At 35.6% G+C, this 22,280-nt stretch overlaps 3 protein-coding genes and 1 pseudogene across 9 annotated transcripts; 3 read left to right on the top strand and 1 right to left on the bottom strand.

The window, feature by feature from the left end:
• Positions 1-1,284: 1,284 nt before the first annotated feature.
• On the bottom strand, positions 1,285-4,516 carry LOC107954499 (histone H3-like centromeric protein HTR12). 5 transcript variants are annotated; one of them, XM_016890085.2, is made up of 7 exons: positions 4,149-4,516; positions 4,005-4,051; positions 3,383-3,419; positions 3,128-3,240; positions 2,708-2,782; positions 2,187-2,262; positions 1,285-1,596 (listed from the first exon to the last, which is right to left on the bottom strand). In XM_016890085.2, exons 1-7 carry the CDS (start codon positions 4,198-4,200, stop codon positions 1,541-1,543), a joined length of 456 nt encoding a protein of 151 aa, XP_016745574.2. In that variant the 5' UTR covers positions 4,201-4,516; the 3' UTR covers positions 1,285-1,540. The 5 variants fall into 5 exon arrangements, 4 of the variants coding, with proteins under 4 accessions (XP_016745574.2, XP_016745573.2, XP_016745570.2 ...); XM_016890084.2 differs by having other exon boundaries at positions 3,128-3,246; positions 4,149-4,500; XM_016890081.2 differs by having other exon boundaries at positions 3,128-3,246; positions 3,383-3,464; positions 4,149-4,499.
• Positions 4,517-4,614: 98 nt separating this feature from the next.
• LOC107954498 (protein WHAT'S THIS FACTOR 1 homolog, chloroplastic) lies at positions 4,615-7,291 on the top strand. Of its 3 annotated transcripts, none has more exons than XM_041096743.1 (3): positions 4,634-6,481; positions 6,850-6,910; positions 7,002-7,291. In XM_041096743.1, the coding sequence occupies exon 1, from the start codon at positions 4,803-4,805 to the stop codon at positions 6,396-6,398; it is 1,596 nt and encodes a 531-aa protein (XP_040952677.1). In that variant the 5' UTR covers positions 4,634-4,802; the 3' UTR covers positions 6,399-6,481; positions 6,850-6,910; positions 7,002-7,291. The 3 variants fall into 3 exon arrangements, with proteins under 3 accessions (XP_040952676.1, XP_040952677.1, XP_040952678.1); XM_041096744.1 differs by having other exon boundaries at positions 6,864-6,910; positions 7,002-7,287; XM_041096742.1 differs by lacking the exon at positions 7,002-7,291 and having other exon boundaries at positions 4,615-6,481; positions 6,850-6,948.
• A 655-nt stretch (positions 7,292-7,946) lies between these two features.
• Positions 7,947-11,371, top strand: LOC107954497 (pentatricopeptide repeat-containing protein At4g01030, mitochondrial). Its single transcript, XM_016890079.2, has one exon. The coding sequence runs from the start codon at positions 8,100-8,102 to the stop codon at positions 10,920-10,922; it is 2,823 nt and encodes a 940-aa protein (XP_016745568.1). The 5' UTR covers positions 7,947-8,099; the 3' UTR covers positions 10,923-11,371.
• Positions 11,372-15,421: 4,050 nt separating this feature from the next.
• Positions 15,422-21,955, top strand: LOC121219154 (uncharacterized; annotated as a pseudogene).
• The last annotated feature ends 325 nt before the right edge of the window (positions 21,956-22,280 follow it).

Raw genomic sequence — 22,280 nt, 5'->3', positions numbered from 1 at the left:
AGCGAGTCCACGAGGGCGCGATTTCACAAATTCTTCTCAAATAGCATACTGCTAGAAGCGATTTTATACTATTTGATCAGAAACGTCAACTCGAAATTATTTCTTCCAGGATCTAAAAACCCTAAAAAGTCTGAACCCTAAACCCTAAAAGCCAAAAAAAACCTAACGTGAGAAAACGGCAAAATCGCGTCCATGTCAGCGCGATGTCAGGGTACGCAATTTTGCGAAAAATAGACCATTCCGGTAAATATTTAAATACTGGGCCCTTTTCGGTAATTTTTGAAAAAAAGGGCTTTTATTGGTAAATTGCCATTATTTAACTTCGTTGCTTCTTACATCATGAACGGTTTGCTACTTTTCCGGTTCTAGTCAAACATACGTCATGTTTAATTTCCTGGAATGAAATAGACTAGAAAAAATAGTTATTTAATTAAAATTGAGAAGAGGCAATAAATATTATTGAGTTTGATAAACATGAATTGTATTTTTTTATCAGATAAAATAATATTAGAGAATTTGTAAGAAATAGATTAAAACGAAAATTTTGCCCTTAAATTAAAAACATTATTTTATTTATATATTTATTAAAATCTTACAAACTTGGAATAAATCTCAAAATTATAGATAAATTATGGTTTAATGTGTAATTATATACATAAATTTTGATTTTGTGTAATTTTATATATGAAATTTTGATTTGATTCAATTCTTGTAAATTATTAACACAATTATTGATATAACATTATTTTATATTTATATGCACATAAATATTTATATTTATCCAATATAAAAATAATTTAATATGTTTATTTCTTTAAATGTGCATGAATAAATCAAAATTAAAGTTTCAAATATATATTTGAACCACAATTAGAGTTTCACGTGTATAATTACATCAAATTAAAATTCATATATACAATTACACTTTACATTAAAGTTCATGTATACTTTTAAAATTTATCCTTATAAACTTCCTTTGTAAGAAATGGAATAACATGAAAATTTTACCCTTACATTAAGAATAATATTTCTTCCATATTATTATAGGTTGAGATTTTGTCTTGTGTTATTAAATAGTGTTTCTAAAAAAATAAAAGATAAATAAATTACTTTTAAAATAAAAAATTTCCACAGCCGGTGTATCAAATAATTACTTTTATTATTAATATCTTATAAACTTTTATAAGGGAAAATAAGAAAATATGTTGAATGTTGCCAGTCCTTGTTCCATAAAATTACCCATTCCTTGACATCCTCCAAAAATGATTACTATAAGACAAAAGAGAAGAAAGGATGAATTGTATTACATAGAATTCACCATTCATTCCAATTAAACTATTGAAAAATGATTCATCACAGAATATTGGAGGAAGGCTAGTCCATATCCCCAACCAAATGTGCAGTTAGCTGAAGGCGGTGTAGGTTTCAAGAACCATTACACTGAAGTCTTGCAAAAGAAAGGTTACATTTCAAAACACAACTAAATTTCAATTTTCAGAATAGCTAGGTTGAAGGCTAGTTTAGGTTATAGTACAGTATCTCACCACGGTTGGCCCATCCCACCAAGTCGCCTTGCCAACTGAATATCCTTCTTCACTGAGGCAAGAAAAAGTATATCAAGTTAGTTCGTTCCTTTTGAAAGGAGAAATGCAATAAATTGATTGTTAATAATAATGTGCTAAGCAAATGATGCATAAGAATATAGCTAGACACACAGGATATAGAGGGTACAGAGATTTCAAGATTAAAACATAGTCTAAATTTTATAAGTATAGATGAAGATAACAATTAAAAATGCAATAAAACTGATACTCAGCAAGTCAGATTTTACTCTTCTAATCAAAGAGTAAGCTAGATATTCAAAATAAACATTACAAATAGCTACCCCTCCTAAACTTCTCCTTGTTTCCCTTAATTGAGAGAGACTTCAACAGAGGAAAAGATTAATAGGCTGAAACCTGAATGATCTCCGTTAATATAAACAACTTAAATAAACCCCAGAGTTGACTTCATAATGTTACCAATTTATACCGCCATGTTATTATGGGTTATGGGTTATATGACTACCTTTAGGTCACTACAACATTTCAACATTAACTTAGGAAAACCTAAAATGCAGAACAAATATCGCCAACATGAAAATGTTCAAACAAAAACAACACCAGTTTCTCCACTGTTTAACTTACTCAGTGTAACACGCTTTGCATGAATTGCACACAGCATTGCATCTCCAAACAATTGAATCAAAAAGTCCTCTGCTGCCTACATATGCACCTGAAGTTATATGCTCTTCAAAATATAAAGTAGAAAATTTATTGGTATTACAAATTGCCTTGCCGTTACTTATTTTCAAATGATCTATGACAAACTGAAACAGACTACAGCTCATCATAATCATACAGTTCAATTCAGCAAATGGAAATTAGCAATTTAGCATAATCATACCACTCAGACGCAAGTTCATTTTTTGGACAACCTATGCATACATGATAATAAGGGTAAAATAATTTGCATGTGAATATTAGCAATCTAACCTATGCATTCATGATAATATGGAGGTCAGGAAGCATGATTTATAACAGACCAAACACATCCACAACCATATGCCAAAAATCAGAATGTATGTGTTTTACTGTGTTTGTCTGTATTTGATTTTGAAGTCTTACAATTTTTTCATTAGTTTAGAAGATTGGATAAGTTACCAAACCTCTTGAATTGCAACTAAAGCTTCAGCTTGCCAGCGACTTATGTCTGGAGCAAATCGGTAGCTAATAGCTCTTACCTACAAAATTTCACATAGAACATCAATACCTTCTGATTAAGCCTCATAAATCATAACAATGCTTAGCTGAAAGGTGCTGCATAATTCGCGCAGAGATGATTCGGATAAGTCACTGCGGACATGTTAATATCAGCTAATTGTAAAATTTTAGAGTCAAATATAGAAATTTAATAAGATGCCTCCTTTAATCAAATTCAACCATAAGTCATGCACTCATAGCCAATAGAGCTTACTTTAATCTCAATTTACCATAATAATATTACAGTTTCATATACTGCAGCAACTGTTATGTGCATAAACTAAATAAGCACCAAAAACATAAAGAAGATGAGGAAGAGAGCTCACTTCTCTGATGAAGCTGGCAGCAGGAACGAGTAGATTTGAGGTCTTCTGGTATTTCCGAATCTCTTGAAGAGCCCTAGTTCCTGCTCGAAAACGATGAGGCCTCTTCAATTTTCCTGGAGCTTAAACAATAAACAAGCAGAACATTTAATCTTCTTCTTTGTATGGAAAGAACATTTAATCTTTGATATAGCATGTACTTTGTTACTTTTAGTGCGGGAAAAAGAGGGGGAGTTATCAGATCCGAGAAAAACTCACTTGGTGTGCCCGGTCCTCCAGTTTTTTTTGCAGTTACCTTCAGGAACAAAAGATTGCGTATCTGACTCAGATTTGTTTTGCACTTGTAATAAAGAAGGAAAATAAGGGAAAATGTAAGGGGCGGGAGTGAAAAGACAAATAAAAATGCTATATTATGTGCTAACGGAGGTTGGAAGATAACATTTTTGTTTGATTTTGGTTTCATTCTTTTCATATTTGTGCAGGTTGTTTCTTCTAGCATGTCTTCCTACTTTTCTTTGGATAGGTACAAAATTCGATTACCAAAAGAATTAAAAGAAAAAAAAAAGAGAAATAGTAAATTTGGATTTGCTATAAACATAACAGCTGTTAGCAGTAATTGCTCGGATCTATGTTGAATGTTTCAAAATTTGTTCTTGTCTAGCTTCCTCACTCTACTTAGCCAGCCACCACATGGACAAGAAGAATAAAATCCAGCTTGGGAGAGCTAAGAAGAATAAAATTTCCGTCTTCTTCAATTTTCCCCCAAGACAACGTAAAAATCAACAAGATGACCTAATTTTCTGGATTCTCTATCAACATTTTCTCATTAACGAGACAAATCCAAATGAAGTTTAAAAAAATCAGAGAAAGGAAAAGTTACCGATCTGGTATGTGGTGATGCCGTCGCCGGTGAAGCCGCAGCGGCAGCTACATTTTGCAGATTAAGAGAGAGAAAACAGTAGCAGTTAGCAAAATTCAAAGCAAATTTATCTGTTGTAGAGAAAGATAGAAAGAGAGAAAATACCAGATGGCTTCCGTCTTGGTTTCTTAGCAGCGGTGTGCTTGGTTCTCGACATGGAAAGGACTGGCGAACTGGGATTCAGGGCACGATTGACCTTCGTTTCAATGCTGTCTTGTTATTTAGCCGAGGGAAAGGGGCTTCTTCAAAAATCTAACACAGCCAATAGCTCTAAAACTCTAGATCCGACCATTGTATTTAGACTATTTCAAGTTATGTTTCCCGCTTCATTTCACTTGAGATTTCAGCCGCGCCGCTACAAACCTGCAACGGATACGCTTGCCCGAAACGAAGACGTTTCGCCCTTTTTTTCCCCCTTTACAGCCCCTACCAGGCACGAGTTCAAGCAATATAGTTTAGCTGACGGGAAAACCAAAACGACTTGCCGTTTTGAACAGGTTTTGTTTTATCCTGACAATTTTGCCCTTCATACTCAACAATTTTACATTGAAGTCCTTTAATAGATAGTAGATAACAAAAATCCCATCAGAAAAATCTGTTAAAACTGGGTTTTGCTCATAAACCCTAAGAATCCAAATTTTCAATCCCGAACGATATTCACCCTCTGTCCCAAACAGGTTATTCTTCCCTCTAATCTTTTATGTTCTTCTTCTTTTTTTTCCTTTTTATTGTTTTTTATCAATAATTAAACAATTAAAAATGGAACCTCTGCTTCTGCTTGCTTCAAACAAAGCTTCAATATCAACCTCCTTCCCCCTGTTTCTCTCCTACAAATCCTCATTTCAGGAAAAGCCAAAACTTTCCACGAAATCTCATTTTCATCCCTCAAAAGGAGTTCCAGAGAAAACGCCATTTTTGGGTCGAAGCTTGGTTTTTCAAGATAAGGTTTTTACTTCTTTGGGTAATCTGAGAAAACCCCATTTCCCTTTTGAGCCAATAAGAGCTGCAGTTAAGAGAAGAAAAGAGCTTCCTTTTGATAATGTGATTCAAAGGGACAAGAAGCTTAAATTGGTCTTAAAGATAAGGAAGATTCTAGTGAGTCAACCTGATAGAATCATGTCACTTAGGTCGTTGGGGAGATATAGAAGAGACTTAGGTCTTGAAAAAAGGCGTAGATTTATTGCTTTATTGAGGAAGTTTCCTGGAGTGTTTGAAATTATGGAGGAGGGAGCTTTTTCATTGAGGTTTAGATTGACATCTGAAGCTGAAAGGCTATACTTGGATGAGTTGAGAGTTAGGAATGAAATGGAAGGTTTGCTGGTTGTTAAGTTGAGGAAGTTGCTGATGATGTCAATGGAGAAGCGGATTCTGTTGGAGAAGATTGCACATTTGAGGACTGATCTTGGGCTTCCTTTAGAGTTTCGTGATACAATTTGTCAGCGATACCCTCAGTATTTTCGTGTAGTTCAAACTGAACGAGGCCCTGCTTTGGAGTTAACTCATTGGGATCCTGAGCTTGCTGTATCAGCTGCTGAACTAGCTGAAGAGGAAAATCGAGCTAGAGAGTTGGAAGAGAAGAACTTGATTATAGATAGACCGCTTAAATTCAATAGAATTAAGCTTCCCAAGGGTCTTAATCTTTCTAAGGGTGAAATGAGAAGGCTATGCCAGTTTAGAGACATGCCTTATATAAGCCCTTATTCAGACTTTTCAGGATTGAGATCAGGAACACCAGAGAAGGAGAAGCATGCTTGTGGGGTGGTACATGAGATTTTGAGCCTCACTGTTGAGAAGAGAACTCTTGTAGATCACCTCACTCATTTCCGAGAGGAGTTTAGATTCTCTCAGCAACTCCGAGGGATGATAATAAGGCACCCTGATATGTTCTATGTGTCTTTGAAAGGGGATAGGGATTCTGTTTTTCTTAGGGAAGCTTATCGTGATTCTCAATTGATAGATAAGGATCCACTGTTGCTTATTAAAGAGAAGTTTCGCTCTCTTGTTGCCATTCCTAGGTTCCCAAAAAGGGGTAGTTCAAAGAAAGATGCAGATAATAATGAAGAAAGCAACATGCAAGAGGAGGCAAGTGATGAGGAAGAAGAAGGATATTCTGATATGGATAGTTATCTGAGTGATGGTGGGTTTGGTGATGATGAGGGTGGCGAAGATGATGACTATGCGGATGATTGGAGCGATGATGATGATGGTGATGCACCACCAGATTTTGATGACGACGATGAGCTTGTTAATGTTGGGTCGAGCAAACCAACTACACAAGCAGCTTTCTCAGCCAAGAAAGAAGAAGAAAGGCGTGTTCCTGTATTTCCTGATGGTCGGCCAAGAGAGCGTTGGTAAAAAGATACCAAATTTGCTATAGAATGAAGACCCCACTCCTTTTGACACCTAAATAGTTGCTTATCGTTGCTTGGCTTCAAAAGGTTAGGTTTTTTTCTGGAGAAAGAATCCAGTTTAGTATTTGGTGAGATGCCAAATCTTATTTCTTAAAAGCTTGGAGCAGTTCATCACTTTGTTAATACATCTGAGACATCACCATTGATCTAAATAGAAATGTTCTAGTGATTTGTTCTTGTTTATCTTTGTCTCATAGTACATTGCATTTATAACAGTGAAATGGCAGGTTGGAGCTCTTGGATAATTAAAGCATATCTGCAAACTGTACTAATATGTATAACTAGTTCATATATGCAATGTTTTAGGCAACTTTTTTGGGATGTTAATGTGTAGTTGCTTTACATGGTATTGCAGTGGCACTATTTCCAGATATGATATTTACCCTATTTTGCAGGGCATCTCATTTAGGTTCCTTTGCTGCTCAGATTGTAACCAGACGTCTACTATTCACAAATGTACTGAAAATAATTTTAATGGATTTTTAAACGATAAAGAATGTTTGGGAACTTTGTAAAATGAATTCATTATATGTTTACCAAATTGCAGATCTACGCTGCTATACGTGGTTGTTAGTATCCGGCTGATTAGTACCGTCTGAGTCTTTAATTCGGCACCAAAAAAATTTAGGTATTTAAATGCATCAATATAACAGTATTAATACATACACAAATATATATAATACATCCATCAGTACAGTACTGTAACTTTCTTGTAGGAAGAGATTTCTTGTATGTATCTCGAAATTATACTATGAACTATAATTTAATACGTAATGTAATATGGGAATTTAGATTTGGTATAATCATATTTTATAAAGTTTTTATTTTATTTTAATTATATATGAAATTTTAATTTTATTTGTCACAATATCTGAAAGGTTCATATATTATGAAAATTGGATCAATTTAGTCCTTCTATTATTAAATGGACCAATTTAGTCTCTATACTATTAAAAAGAATCAAATAAATCCAAACTATATTAAAAATATCTTGAATTTTTTTTTTAATTGTAGTTCAATTCCAAACAAAAATTCCATTTACGAAACCATAAAAACTTTAAAAATATTAACTTTGTTAAACATCTTTAAATAGTAAATTTTAAATCTGTTCGAACTTGACCTTATTTGAATTTTTTAATAGTACAGGGATTAATTTGATATATTTAATAGTAAGAATAATTTGATTAGGTCTCTATAACAGAGGGACCTCTTAGATACATTGACCATTTAGAAAAACTAATAGATGTATTTTCTTTTATTTTGGGTAAATACAGAAATGAGTGTATGCAAAAAGGAAGCATGAATGTTTCAAAACAAGCGTTAGTTATTTATAAAATTTAAACTAAAATTATACAATTACACAAAATTAAAATATCAAAATTTATGTATTCAGATTGATCCGAATGGGTGATAATAAGAGAGGGGTGAAAACGCAAAAAGAGAAAAAGCTTTTGGACATAAATAATAATAAAGCAAAGTACGGATAAAAAGCCTTATCCATGAAATCCTGAAGGCGTCGCTGTTTCTTTTTTCATCCGATCGCGTCACGTAGAATGAAAACAAAACCCCAAAACCGCCGTTTCTTCGAAACCCAACCACCACCTTCACAATCCTCATTTCATCGCCCAACCGCCAAAAAGCCTCCATGGATAGAGTAGCACCATTCCAACGCTACTTTACTCTCTCCCAGAGTCAAAACCCTATAAAACCCAAAAAAGTTTCACCTGCTTCTGTAGCTCTTGGCCCCGCACTCATCTCTCCTGCAACCCAACTCTCTAATTTATCACTGTCGTACTCTTGGTCACATCTCTCTCCTTCCCCTGCTTTTCACTTCTCGGATGACTTAAAAGAGGTCAACAGTTTGGAGTCAGTTAAAGTTTTGCATGCCAGGTTGCTTAAAATGAGTAATAGTTGGAGTTCAGATTCTATGACTAAGAGTTTGATATCGAGTTATGTGAAATTCAACGATTTCAGAGCCGCTACGACGATTTTCTTCGTAGGTTTCGCTCGGAACTATGTTTTCTGGAGTTCTTTCTTGGACGAGCTTCAAAGTTGTGGAGGACAGACACGTAGAGTACTTGAGGTTTTTGGTGAACTATGTGGTAAAGGAGTGGTTTTTGATGGTAAAGTTCTTACTTTGGTTCTGAAGATGTGTTCTAGTTTGATGGATCCATGGCTAGGATTGCAGATTCATGCTGATTTGGTCAAGAAAGGTTTCGATTTGGATGTGCACTTGAAGTGTGCATTGATGAATTTTTATGGGAGGTGTTGGGATCTGGAGAGTGCCAATCAAGTTTTTAATGAAATGGTGGAAAAGAAAGAGCTTGCCTGGAATGAAGTTATCATGTTAAACTTGAGGAATGAGAGATGGGAGAAGGCTATGGAGTTGTTCAGGGGAATGCAGTTTTCTTGTGCTAAAGCTTATGCTAGTACCGTTGCAAAATTGCTGCATTGCTGTAGCAAAGTGGGAGCTCTCGAGGAAGGAAAGCAAATTCATGGGTACGTACTAAAATTTGCATTAGGATCAGATTTATTGGTAAGCAATTCCTTAATCAATATGTACTCAAGAAATAATAGACTGGAACTTGCTAGGAGAGTTTTTGGTTTGATGCAAGATCATAACCTATCTTCTTGGAATTCTATAATTTCGGCTTATGCTACCCATGGCTATTTGAATGATGCTTGGAATTTATTGAAGGAAATGGAATCATCTGATTTAAAACATGATATAATAACCTGGAACTGCCTTTTGTCTGGCCATGCCCTTCATGGATCTCATAAAGCAGTCCTGAAAATTTTTCGGAGAATGCAGGTAGTCGGTTTCAGGCCAAATTCAAGCTCTATCACCAGTGTTCTTCAAGCTGTCATTGAATTGGGAATATTGAAATTTGGGAGAGAAATTCATGGTTATGTTATAAGAAATGAGTTGGATTATGATGCATATGTGGTAACTTCATTGCTAGACATGTATGTGAAGCATAATGATCTAGGAAAAGCTCAGGCAGTTTTTAGTTGCATGAAAAGTAAAAGAAATATTGTTGCTTGGAACACGTTAATATCTGGATATTCGTTCAAGGGCCTTTTTGACGATGCTAGGAAATTAATGAATGAGATGGAAGAGGAAGGGATAACGCCAGACCTGGTAACATGGAATAGTTTGATTTCAGGATATTCCATGTGGGGACAAGGTGATGAAGCTTTGGGCCTGATTCATCAAGTAAAGAGTTCAGGAATGAGTCCCAATGTGGTATCTTGGACTGCTCTGGTCTCAGGCAGTTCACAAAATGGAAGCTATAGGGAGTCTCTTGAATTCTTCAGCCAAATGCAACGAGAGGGTATCAGGCCCAACTCTGTCACCTTATCCAGCTTACTTCGAAACTGTGGAGGGCTATCTCTTTTACAGAAAGGCAAAGAGATACACAGCTTTAGCATTAAAAATGGTTTTATTGAAGATGTCTTTGTAGCTACTGCACTTATTGACATGTACTGTAAGTCCGGCAATTTGAAAGCTGCTTATGAGGTTTTCGAGAGGATTGAGAATAAAACGTTGGCCACCTGGAATTGTCTGATTATGGGGTTTGCAATCTATGGTCTTGGTAAAGAGGTGGTCTCACTCTTTGAGCAGATGCTTGGGGCAGACATAATTCCAGATGCCATAACATTCACAGCTGTACTCTCTGGTTGTAAGAATTCAGGTTTAGTTAATGAAGGATGGAAATATTTTGATAGTATGAGCTCTGACTATGGGATAATACCAACAATTGAACATTATTCTTGCATGGTAGATCTTCTTGGAAGAGCTGGATACCTTGATGAAGCTTGGGATTTCATGCAAAGTATGCCATTGAAACCAGATGCTACCATTTGGGGTGCTCTTCTTGGATCCTGCCGTATCCATAAGAACATCCAACTGGCAGAGATTGCATCAAAGAAACTTTTCGAGTTAGAACCATATAACTCTGCAAATTACGTTTTGATGTTGAATCTATATGCCATGTTTGACAGATGGGGGGATGTCGAACGTATCAAAGATTTGATGAGTGATATAGGGGTGAAAAATGGGCAAGTTTGGAGCTGGGTTGAAATTGATCAGATAATTCATGTATTCTGTGCAGGAGAGAACCATCCAGATGAAGGGGAGATATATTATGAGTTGTACCATCTGGTTTCTGAAATGAAGAAGCTTGGGTATAAGCCTGATGTGAAGTGTGTTTATCAAAATATTGATGACAGTGAAAAGGAGAAGGTGCTACTGAGTCACACAGAGAAATTGGCCATAACTTATGGACTAGTCAAGTCAAGAAGCATTACACCTATCAGGGTAATCAAGAACTCAAGGATTTGCCCTGACTGCCATACTGCAGCTAAATACATGTCATTGGTTAAGAATCGAGAGATTTTCCTACGGGATGGTAGTCGGTTTCACCATTTCAGTGAAGGGAAGTGTTCCTGCAATGATTGTTGGTAACGACAGGGGCTGTTATGGCTTTCACCATTTCAGAAGGCACTATCTTAAGTTATGGGATGAGGTGTCTGCATAGCGTTTAAAGAGCTATCTCTTAACTTCAAAACATACTTTGAATCAATCAATTTTGAGTTTGAGAGCTCTAGTTATGATCGTTTTATTGAAGACGGTGTGAGCAGAATTTTCGGACCGGATTATTATGGAGAATTACGTGTTTCGGTTTCGGTTTGTATATATTAAATTTTATTATTTATTTATTTCGAATTTTAGGATGTTTTAAGTATTTAAAATTGTTTAAGAGTTTTATGTTTCTTAATCAACAAGAAAGTTTAATTCTACTTTGTTTAGAGTTTCATTATACTTATTTTGGTGTAATTAGCTAACCTACATAAAAGTCTTTCATTATTTATTATAAAGATACTTTGATCAATAAATTTTAACTCTTTGAGTTATTTCTTTTTGTGAAATTTCTATTTTGTTATTTTTTAGAAATAGGTTTTCTTCTTAATCTTGAAGCCATGGGAAAATTGTTCATCCTCTAATTTATTAGGGTTCAGTCTTAGGGGATGGTTAGAGTCATTTGTGAAGTTTATTGAAAATCATTTTTTTATTGAAGCTTTGCACTTCAAGGGAGACAATTTTTCCATCATCCATTTTATTTTCATTCTTCATTTTTCAATTTGTTAATGATTATTTTTTGGAGGGTTGATTAAAGTCATTAATTAAATTTATTGAGATATATATCTCAAATGGTTGAATTGAACACTATCACATTTACAGAGCTATGATGGGGTATAACTCTTCATTATGGTTTCTACGCATATGCATATGTTAACAACATATAGATGATTTAGCCTTTCTTTTCTTTCTTTTTACTATGGAAAAAAGGAAAATCCTAGGTCAGTAGCACCTCCACCAAAACTTGGTAGTCAGTAGACCTTATGTTTACATGGTATAGACTAAAATTGGTATTTTGTCTTCAAATCCAAAGTTTTATTTCACATTTTTCTGTTAGTAAAGATTTTATTTCTAACCCAGTGAAAAAGAATGCATTCATTCATCACTAACAAGGCAGAAATTGTATGATAATAGGTCAAATTAAAATTTTCATCTCTTTACAATACTTAAATTGGGATGGCAATTGTACAAGACCCCCCCCCATCTCCAATCCTATTTTTATATCTCTCGATTATTATATCTTCTACTTGACTCTGCCTTGAACCTCACCTTGACAAAAGAATTCCTCAATTCTTACTCGACTACCTCAAAACATTAAATACTTTTTATACCATATTAATGTTCATATGATTAAACAGAGGGTTACTACTAATTAATACAATTGGTCTACAAATTTTTAATTCCACAAATAGGTTCCGATATTATTACATTTTTTTACTAATTTTATAGGCATAACAACATATCTGGTCCTCTAATTTTATAAAAAATCATTTTATTCCTCCATTTAATTTTTTTTCTTTTTTAGCCTTTAAACTTGTCTAACTCTGTTACATGGCATAAATGTAGATTGCCACGTGGATGTTATATCAGTAATTAATTAATTTTTAAAATTTTAAAAATTCAAAAAAATTATAAAAATTATATTTAAAAAAATTAATTACTGATATGACATACACGTGGACTGTCACGTGAATGTTATGCCAGTAAACAAAGGCAAATTTAATAACTAAAAATGGCGGAAAAATGGAAGATTAAAATAATTTTTTCTTTTTGTAAAATTGAATGACCAAATAAGTTATTATATCTATTTTATGCTTCACCCTAAAAATGATATGTGTCACGGTTTAAATAAATAAATAAAACCATAATATCATTGTAATCTCATTTGAAAAATCTAAACAAAAAATAATGAAACTAGAGCTAAGACGATTCATCTGGGCGACTCTATGTGCCGCCCTATTACTGATATGGCTAATAAAACAAAAAGGAACATTATGAAAATTTAAAGCTAAAGAACGTTCTTCATCAACTAAGTAACCCAGCAAAGTTAAATCAACCAAATTTCTTTGGAGTTTAGAAATCAGTCCATAAGCATTACCCTCTATGATTATATTTCTAAGCATCGGTTCTCAACAAATTTCAGCCCTATGTGTGAAGCCTCCCACTAGCGTGTACCACGGCACCCTACATCCTAGACAGATCCGCCTTATCAAATGCACCATCAATGTTTATTTTCAGTGTATTATCTATTCGGGCCTTCTAATGCACCACTCTCTTTGCTTATGAAATGATCAGGCGTCATCCTAAATTACGTAATATGAATTCATCCTACAGGCACCGAGCTGACTCTAAAGTAATATGAGTTAAAATATTTTTTCCACAGTTTAAGCTAGGCTTGTAAAAGTAAAAATTCAATGCAAAACAAAATTATTAGCACGGATTGAAAATAAACCAAGCATAAAAAAAAATTTACTGTGTCGTGGAAGAACCATTACCTTAGAAGTAAATTCGTCTTGATCGGAGTAATTGTATAATGATGTTGCCCCCAAGATTAACACAGAAATTCAATATTCGTATATCCGAATAAGGAAAGTGGAACACAATTGGTATTACTCTTCTCTAAAAAAATCAGGAAATAAGATAAAAATAAAGCTTTAAAGCAGGTCGAAAGACTTGGCCAAAAAAATCACACTAGGTTCAAAGGTTAGGGCAGTCATAGACGGTTCTGCTTAAAATCCAATCTCTTAAGCAGAATTTCTTCTAATATAATTTGAGTAAGATAACAAAGTTCAAAAAAAAAAAGATTTCATTTTGAGAAAAAAAAGATAATTGAGACGAATGAGAGAAGCTCTCATTTTGTTGCTTGTAAAAAATGAGGAGAAATGACCTATTTATAGGATTCTCAAATGGTTAAAGTGGTCCAAAAAATTCAATGATTATATTATAATGGTTAGATCCCAAGAGTCATATTGTAATGATCAAATTACAACAACCATATTGTAACGGATACATTTTCACATCACCAACAAAAGCCTCCCAATCCAAAATATGCAACATTACCTGTAACCAATCTCTGTAATTATCCACTGGTCAATTCAATAAATCAGCATTTATTACCATCCATTCTAAGTGCAACATGTTCAAACCACATACATGTTCTTTAACACCGTTACATAAATGTTGGTACCTCCCTATACATTGTTTGTATATGTGTTGCATAATTGGCTTGCATTGTGTGAAATGCTGAAGGTTTTTGGCTTTGATGAATTTAGGTAAGAATGCATATGTTTTGAATGAGATGCACTAAAACTTATATGTGATGATGCATTAGTAAAATGTTCAATAAGGTATTAAATGCATGAAATAATGCTAGGGAATGACATATACTGGTTGAATATGAAATGCTTGTGTTTGATAGTTAATCTGAAAAGTTGCAAGTTGATATTCATTTAGAAATTGTAGAAACAGTACATGACGTCGCGATGAGATCAAAACTTCAGACCACAGTGAGACGTCAAATTTAGTCGTCATGACAAGGTTATAACAGTATGTCATGTTGCGACGAGGAATTCCCTATGCCGCGATATCAACTTGAAATTTTGCCAACATTACAATTTAGTCTTAATTCAACTTAGAGGTAGCTTTAGAACTTTTGTAAGCTCGTATAAGACCTAGTAATGATTATATGACGTACCATATATTCATATTACTTGTTTTTTCATGTTACTTGACATAAATTGAATATAATTGGATTATAGTTGCTCCAGCAACAATGTGGCACTTAAAGCTTGGACCCGACGATTAGGTCGGGTATAGGGTGTTACAACAGCTTCTCAAAGTAATTGCATTAACATTTTGTTTCGAATTAATAATAGTTTATGAAAGCAATTTATCCAGAGATTTTAGTCTACTTACTAAAATTGTCAATTGACTAATTTGATTCTCTAAGTTCTGAATGCTTAATTTTTGCTCCTATTAAAAATTGTGTGCTAGTGACAAGTGATTTAACAATTTATTCAAAATACATACCTAAACTTGAAGAGGATGATTGTGTACAAGCATGTGACCTTGGTTGAAAGTTGTGAATGGTTGGTGGCCTTACTCCATAATTGAAATTTGGATGGTCCTGCCATCATAACTTGTAAGTATTTGAGTAAGGATCATATTTCTCTTGTGGTGTATCAAGAAATACTCCAACTGCATTAATAACTTCACGTAAATTCTCTTGAAATGTGGAGCATATAACATTTGGGTGGCTTTTTGCATGTTCCTTGTAGCCATTTGTGGAATAAAAGAAGTTATTTTAAAATTTTTATTTTCATGGGATCATACATTTATCTCATTTTAATGGTTGTGAATGAACTTTTTAATAGTTCTATTTACTATGACATTTTCATTAGTTCAAAAGCTTTAAAATAAAGAAAGGAAATAATATTATAGAGGAAAAAGAAGATGAGAGGACTTACCCCTTTAGTCCAGGACTACCCTTATCAATACTTGGAGCTAACATAATTGATATTCATAGATGGTAGAAAGAAATTGAAAATACGCTCACAAAATCATGAAAATAAAATCCAACATCGTTTTCCCTGTTATCCTTGCTTTTGATTTGGGTGTCCCAGCCCAGGCCTTAGTTATTAGATATTATTGGGACTCACTATTTCTTAATACGACAGGAATCCCATATCCTTGTAACCAAACCCCTCCATTCTCTTCCCCCTCCCTCCCTCCCTCTTCTTCTTTCTCTGACTCTTTACCACCGACCCATAGTAGGCTTTTTTCTTTTATTTTCAATCCTTTTTTTCCTATTTCCAAATTCATCCCCAATATTTTCATTTGCATTTGCTTTTTCGTCCTCCTTCACCTTCTTTTTCTGATGATTCGCCGATACTTCCCAATTTCCAGGATTGGTGCAGTTTCTATTTAGGGGTTTTGATAATATCACCGCTCCCTTTATTGTTTCCCTTTCCTTTCTTTTGCCCTCCCAGGTTTCCTTCTCCCCTTTCCTTTTTTTTCCTAGCTTTAGTTTTCTAGTTTCTAGGGTTCTTTTATCTGATTTTTGTTGATTTTTATTATCAATTAGGAAAAGAAAAGAAAACTTACCTGGGAAATTTATTAGAATATCCCGTTCCTTTTGGCAGTATTTACTGCACTTGCCATTTCCTTACTTCAGAAACGTTAATACGACGATATAGGTTGTTACCTGATTAATTAAAAAAAGAAGAAGCCTAAAACTGATTCCAGAGTTCATTTTTTTTCGTAGTCATATATTCACCTGGAAACCGTACGTATTGAAAGAAACCACTTTTATTTTCGGATTAGTTGCCTTTTTATTTTGAAATTATTGTCTTTGTTTTTTGTTGCGTTGTGGCGGTTCGAAGGGTTAAGAAGTTATTAGGGAAGGAAAAGTGGTTTAGGATTGCATGGGAGAGTATGAAGGGTGGGCGGCACAGCAGCCACCCATCGGGTTATTACCGAACGGTTTGTTACCGAATGAAGCCGCCTCGGTGATTCGGGTACTTGACTCGGAGCGATGGATGAAGGCCGAGGAAAGAACCACTGATCTCATTGCCTGCATTCAGCCCGATTCACCCTCGGAAAGTCGCCGTAATGCGGTCGCGGATTATGTACAACGCCTAATCGCTAGATGCTTCCCTTGTCAGGTCCAATCAAATGCCACTCCATTATAATTTCTTTTCTTAATGTGAATGTCATTCTATGAAATTATATATGTCTAATTCTTCATTTTTGGTTTCTATGTTGAGGAGATGATTGAATGATTCACTCTGTTACAGATGTTAAATGTGGATAATTCATAAGGGGTATTCATATAAATAGGATAAAAAGTTCATATCTTTGCATTTCTTTTTCGGGATGTTGACTGGAAGGCTGAATGTAACTTATGCTATACCAATTTTAATGTTGAGTTTCTTTGCTTTTTGATGATAGGTGTTTACTTTTGGGTCTGTGCCCCTCAAGACTTATTTGCCTGATGGGGATATTGACTTAACAGCCTTCAGTAAGAATCAAAATTTGAAGGATACATGGGCTCATCAGGTTCGTGATATGCTGGAAAATGAAGAAAAAAATGAAAATGCTGAATTCCGAGTGAAAGAAGTTCAGTACATTCAGGCCGAGGTAAAGTCATGATTTGATGCCTTTTCTTCACAACTCCTATGGAATCTTCTCTGGAATCTCAGAGATTGTCTTGATTCTTAGAATATCTTGTTTATCCTTATGTCAACATTTTAGTATCCTTGGCCCGATTTCTTCAATGAAAATTTTCATGTTTGTGACACTTGCTACTGGCTGGGATCTTCTTATTTGCTGTGTTAATGCTATTCTTCCTATTTTTAATATTATCTGTAGAAGGTTTTGCTTTAACCTAGCTGTAGAAATCTTCACATGTTTGCTTGATGATGTTATTTTAACACATGAATTTGTTTTTATATTTCCTTTTTCTTCTCATGCACTTCAGGTGAAGATAATCAAGTGTCTAGTAGAAAATATTGTGGTAGACATTTCATTTAATCAGCTCGGTGGATTATGTACCCTTTGTTTTCTTGAAGAGGTCAGTGATGCAATACCTGCCACTTAATGTCTGCAGATTTATTTTTGGAATTGTGGAATGGTGGACCTTTAGGTATTAGTGTAAGTTTTAACCAAGCTTAATGTCCATGTGTGTAGGTTGATCTTTTGATAAATCAGAACCATTTGTTCAAGCGTAGCATCATATTGATAAAAGCATGGTGTTATTATGAGAGCCGTATATTGGGTGCTCATCATGGACTTATCTCAACTTATGCCTTGGAAACCTTGGTTCTTTACATATTCCATGTTTACAATAAGTCCTTTTCTGGACCACTTGAGGTGGCCATTTTTACCTTTCTATTTTTTTTCTTCTTTTTGCGTTAGTCTCCACATCTGTTTGACTTTTCTCACGTCTTCATGCTTAGGTCCTGTATCGTTTTCTTGAGTTCTTTAGCAAGTTTGATTGGGAAAATTTTTGTGTTAGCCTATGGGGGCCTGTTCCAATTCGTTCGCTTCCAGACATATCCGGTACTGCATTTTCTGGACATCTTATTCTAAGCTTTGAATAAGAATCCTCCACTTACCAAATTTTTTTTTTGTATTAATTACATTGTTTGAAATACTTTTTTTGCAGCGGAACCTCCTCGAAAAGATGGTGGAGAGTTATTACTCAGCAAATATTTTCTTGATACTTGCAGTTCAAGATATGCTGTTTGCCAAGAAAATCAGGGCCAGCCCTTCACTTCTAAACATTTCAATGTGATCGATCCTTTGCGTCTAAATAACAATCTTGGACGTAGTGTTAGTAAAGGTACATTTGTAACTTTTTTAAGTGGTTATTCCTTGTATTGTTTTGAGATTTCTCTGTCTTTGTGACTTCCTTCTCCCTTACTTATCATTCTCTGTTTCCAAAACTATGTCTGCATACTTTGTTGCCATCAAATTCAGTTGTGGGTGATACATTGCAATGAACTTCTAATACAGCTACCTGATTAAGAACTTTTCAAATATTTAACTTAAATTGGTAAAAAGGAAGTTGAAAAGACTGTCAATGCAGGGATGAAAAGGTAATAGAAAACAATTAGAATCTTGATTTTGTTTACTTCTGCAAAATTCTAGCACTTAGCTGAAACTTTATGATTAAGCATGTCATGAGTCGATGATGGATAGTGCCATGTACATGTAAAACTTTTCAGTCTTAGTGCTTTTGGAATAGATAGAGTTGTGAATTTTCTGGTTGGATGTATCCTCTGCTAATAATAGGTTTTGTTGTGCATAAAAATAATTCTATATTCTCCAGGCAATTTCTTTAGGATACGCAGTGCATTTGCATTTGGTGCTAAAAAATTGGCAAGATTGCTTGATTGTCCCAAAGAGGACCTGTATTATGAAGTAAATCAATTCTTTATGAATACATGGGAAAGGCATGGCAGTGGCCAACGGCCTGATGCGCCAAGGAATGATCTGCGGTGCTTGAGATTGTCAAATTTGGACCACACTCATGGATCTAAGAATATCAGAAACAATTCAAGCAGCAAAGGAAATGACAGTCCTCACAGCAGAAACCAAGCTGAAAGAGTCAAGGATCATTAGTTTATCAAGCATGTTATTATCCTTTGAAAGCAAAGTAAGATTAGTGATTTGCTGTTGTCGTACTCAAAGTCAAAGGAGTCATGGTAGCAAGAGCAACTCAAAAACCTCTGATCAAGTTAGATGGATCTAATTCCAATCAGAATGTTCATAACGGTGCTGTCAGAGAATTTTAAAGCGAGAATTTGGTGATTGATGTTCAAGGAAGATATCTTTTGCAAGGACATGTTCTAGTCCTCAGCTACTGAAACATATGAGAAGTTATCTCTAATCAAAGGCAGAACAGAATGCCGGAGAGTGGAAAACCCAGATTGCTTCTAGGAGTCAAATAATGACGGGGGAAGAATATGGAATCTGGTTTGGCAGAAAGGCATAACATTAAATCTTCATCTGATGATCCTTCATCTATTAGGCAAGCATCAAGCCATCAAAGCATTGATGCTGCTGCTGACCAAACAGTCTTCCAAATAGTTCCAAGATGATTTGGCTGGGAACCATGAGTCAGGAATTTCTTTGGTTCCAGGTGTACAAGGACTGCATCAAGAAGAGCAGATCTACTGAACATGATGCATTTCTACGGCTCATGCTTAATGTCAGTCCGTTCCGCTAATTAGCTACAGGTCACTTACCTTTCCTTCCAATCTCTACCAATGGGATACAATCAGAGAAATTTGGGTGGAATCCTTCCTCAAATATTCAAATGTTCCCCAAGGATGGTCTTTCTCCTCTGGCCATTATTTTCTAGCATTGGATTAACCTCAAATACAGAGGATCCAATTGAGGCCAGTAGTGAAAATTTGGTTCTCCAGAAATGAACTCAGGGGAAGTGGAACATGATCATGGCAGGAACAAGACAGGGGCTCTAGTGGTGGTTTTGTTATCTTGATAACGGGAGTATTGAAATGCTCAGTCGGATGATAAGCAACTTTCAACCTCAGCTGGCTATAATTTGTTCAGTCTTCTAGGGTAAGCAGCTCTAGTAGTTCTAAAACCCAACAGAAGTTTGCTAAAGAAACTCGAGGTTCAAGTAGGGAAGGTCATCTAGATGATAACCGAGGTAATGATGTTTTCTTTGATGAAAGAACTACAAGTTCTAGATCCATGACTGCTTCACATACTAGTTCACTCAGAAGTAAAACCTCATCAGAAAGTTCTTGGGAAGGGTCGTCAGCAAAGGTCTGTAAGCCAGCTTGGGAGAAAAGGGTAGGAAATTGTCTTCTCTGCGGTTCCTTCTGCTACATGTGGAAAAGGTAAAAGTGTATCTGACTATTCTCTCAGGCAGAAGACAATAGCAGAGACTGGAACCCACCATCAATAGTGAGCAGTGATATGGCAGAAAGCACTATTGAACCTCAACCAGTTTGTTCTTTGCCTGTTCCAAGCATCAATATCTGGATTTGAGACAGCCTTGACAAGTGGTTCAGATCCATTGATACCCATTACTCCATTCCTCTTAGTCAGTCAGGTCAAAGACTAGGATAATTCTGGAGTTCCTCCCTTGGCCTTCACCATAACAGGGCCGCCAGTACCATTTGTATGTGCCCGTGTACAACATTCCAGCAGAAACAGAGCTCCAGATGCATCAACAAGCCATTTGGTTGGATGAGGGTTTGGATAACAAGATCTTGTCAGAATTGATCATCTGAGGACTTGATCAATCTGAGTGTAAGTACTTCTAGTTCTATGAGAAATGCTTCATCTCTGAGCCAGTAGAGCGTAAGTCTGACATTCTTAATGGTGAATTGCTAGCCATTGGCAAACTTGCAGTATGGACAGTTTTGCCAAAATTCACAATATCCTCCACTCTGATTTATCCTTCTCCTGTTGTGGTGCACTGTATATTTACAAGGTCATTTTCCATGGGATGGTCCTGGAGACCTCCTCCATCAAATGTGAACCTCTTTTCTCAACTTATGAATTATGGGCCTCGTATTATTTCTGCTCCCATCAATCTGTTTCAAATAGACCTGCCAGCGTATACCAACGGCATGCTGATGAAATGCCAAGATATTGCAGTGGTACTGGGACCTACATGCTAATCCTGTAAGACACATACTGACATTCTCTAATGAGCCTTTATGACTTTAAATTTCTGCATCTGAACTTTGCGTTCTTTGAAAAGTAATTTTGGTTGCATACATGGTCCTGTTTTTCCAGTTGCATGCTTTGGAGAGTGATGTTTACATACATGGTCCTGTAATTTTCCGTTCTCCTTTAATTAGTGTACAATGTTACAGTGGACAATCTTTCAAATGCAATATTGTTGGCCATAAGATATCATACATAGTCTGTTTTTTGAAGTGATCTAATATGTTAGCTTGTGCCATTAACATTTAAAACTATAGCCTTCATAATTTCTATACGATTTCACTCAGAAAGTTTCATCAGAGAACGGCATCTGCAAATACAAGGAGGGGAAAATATAATTATGATAGAAATGACCACCATGGTGATAGAGATGGGAACTGGATGCCAATTCAAAGTCACAAGCTGCTGGGTACAGCCATAGTTGCAATCAAAATGAAAAATAAGGTTCACATATGACCAATGGGTGCTGTTGCTGATGACAGCAGAGCTGAGAGGCCTTGGGCTCACAAGGCATGATTCATTTCTCATACAGTCCATAATGGACCGGTCTGTGCAAACTCTTCTCAAGGTAGCTCTGCCAGCATGCAATATGGCATGTATCCACTGCCAGCCATGAAAACCAGTGGGGCGTCGTCAATGGCCTACCATTCTTCTGTTGTCATGCTGTATCCCTATGATCATAATCTGGTTATGGTTCTCTGATGACAATTGAGTTGGTTCTCTTGGACAGTGGATTCTCAGGCATGAATGAAGAAGCACAGGTAAGTGATGGAAGCAACCCAGGTGGGGTATATGACAAGCAAAGGTTCATGGTACCTCTGCCAACAGTCTTCTCCAGATCAGCCTCTTCACCCCACCTCCAAAGGTAATTTGTATTCCTTGTCTGAGATAGTTTCTTTACTAGACTAAACAAAGGAGTCAGCCTAAGTAGCACGCCGCATCTATGCTATTGTTGAACTGCCTTACTGGTCTAGCAATAGAGTTGATGGCGTATCTATGGACAGCTTGAATAGCTGTAGGGAATTGCTGGCTTGCTCTCCTCCTCTTCCACCTTGGCATCACCCTCTTCCTGTCTGGTGCTCATAGTCTGATGGGCTGTTTCTCTGCCATAAACCATGAGTCTATGACTAGTAGTTATTCCTTAATGGCAAGTATATTGAATTCTAAAAGTGGATCATAACCCTCTTTTCAAAG

Source organism: Gossypium hirsutum, chromosome D07 (genome assembly GCF_007990345.1).
Source record: "Gossypium hirsutum isolate 1008001.06 chromosome D07, Gossypium_hirsutum_v2.1, whole genome shotgun sequence".
Lineage (NCBI taxonomy): Eukaryota > Viridiplantae > Streptophyta > Magnoliopsida > Malvales > Malvaceae > Gossypium > Gossypium hirsutum.
Note: the sequence above shows the minus strand (reverse complement) of the source record. Positions and strands in the feature narration are given on the sequence as shown.

Excerpts from the sequence above, each read along its gene's own strand:
- LOC107954498 (XM_041096743.1), top strand. The coding sequence starts at position 4,803 with ATGGAACCTCTGCTTCTGCTTGCTTCAAACAAAGCTTCAATATCAACC.
- LOC107954497 (XM_016890079.2), top strand. The coding sequence starts at position 8,100 with ATGGATAGAGTAGCACCATTCCAACGCTACTTTACTCTCTCCCAGAGT.
- LOC107954499 (XM_016890081.2), bottom strand. The coding sequence starts at position 4,200 with ATGTCGAGAACCAAGCACACCGCTGCTAAGAAACCAAGACGGAAGCCA. Across the intron at positions 3,465-4,004 it reads CATCACCACATACCAGATCG|TGCAAAACAAATCTGAGTCA; the intron begins GTAACTTTTCCT and ends CTTTATTACAAG. Across the intron at positions 2,783-3,127 it reads CTGCCAGCTTCATCAGAGAA|GTAAGAGCTATTAGCTACCG; the intron begins GTGAGCTCTCTT and ends GAAATTTTGTAG.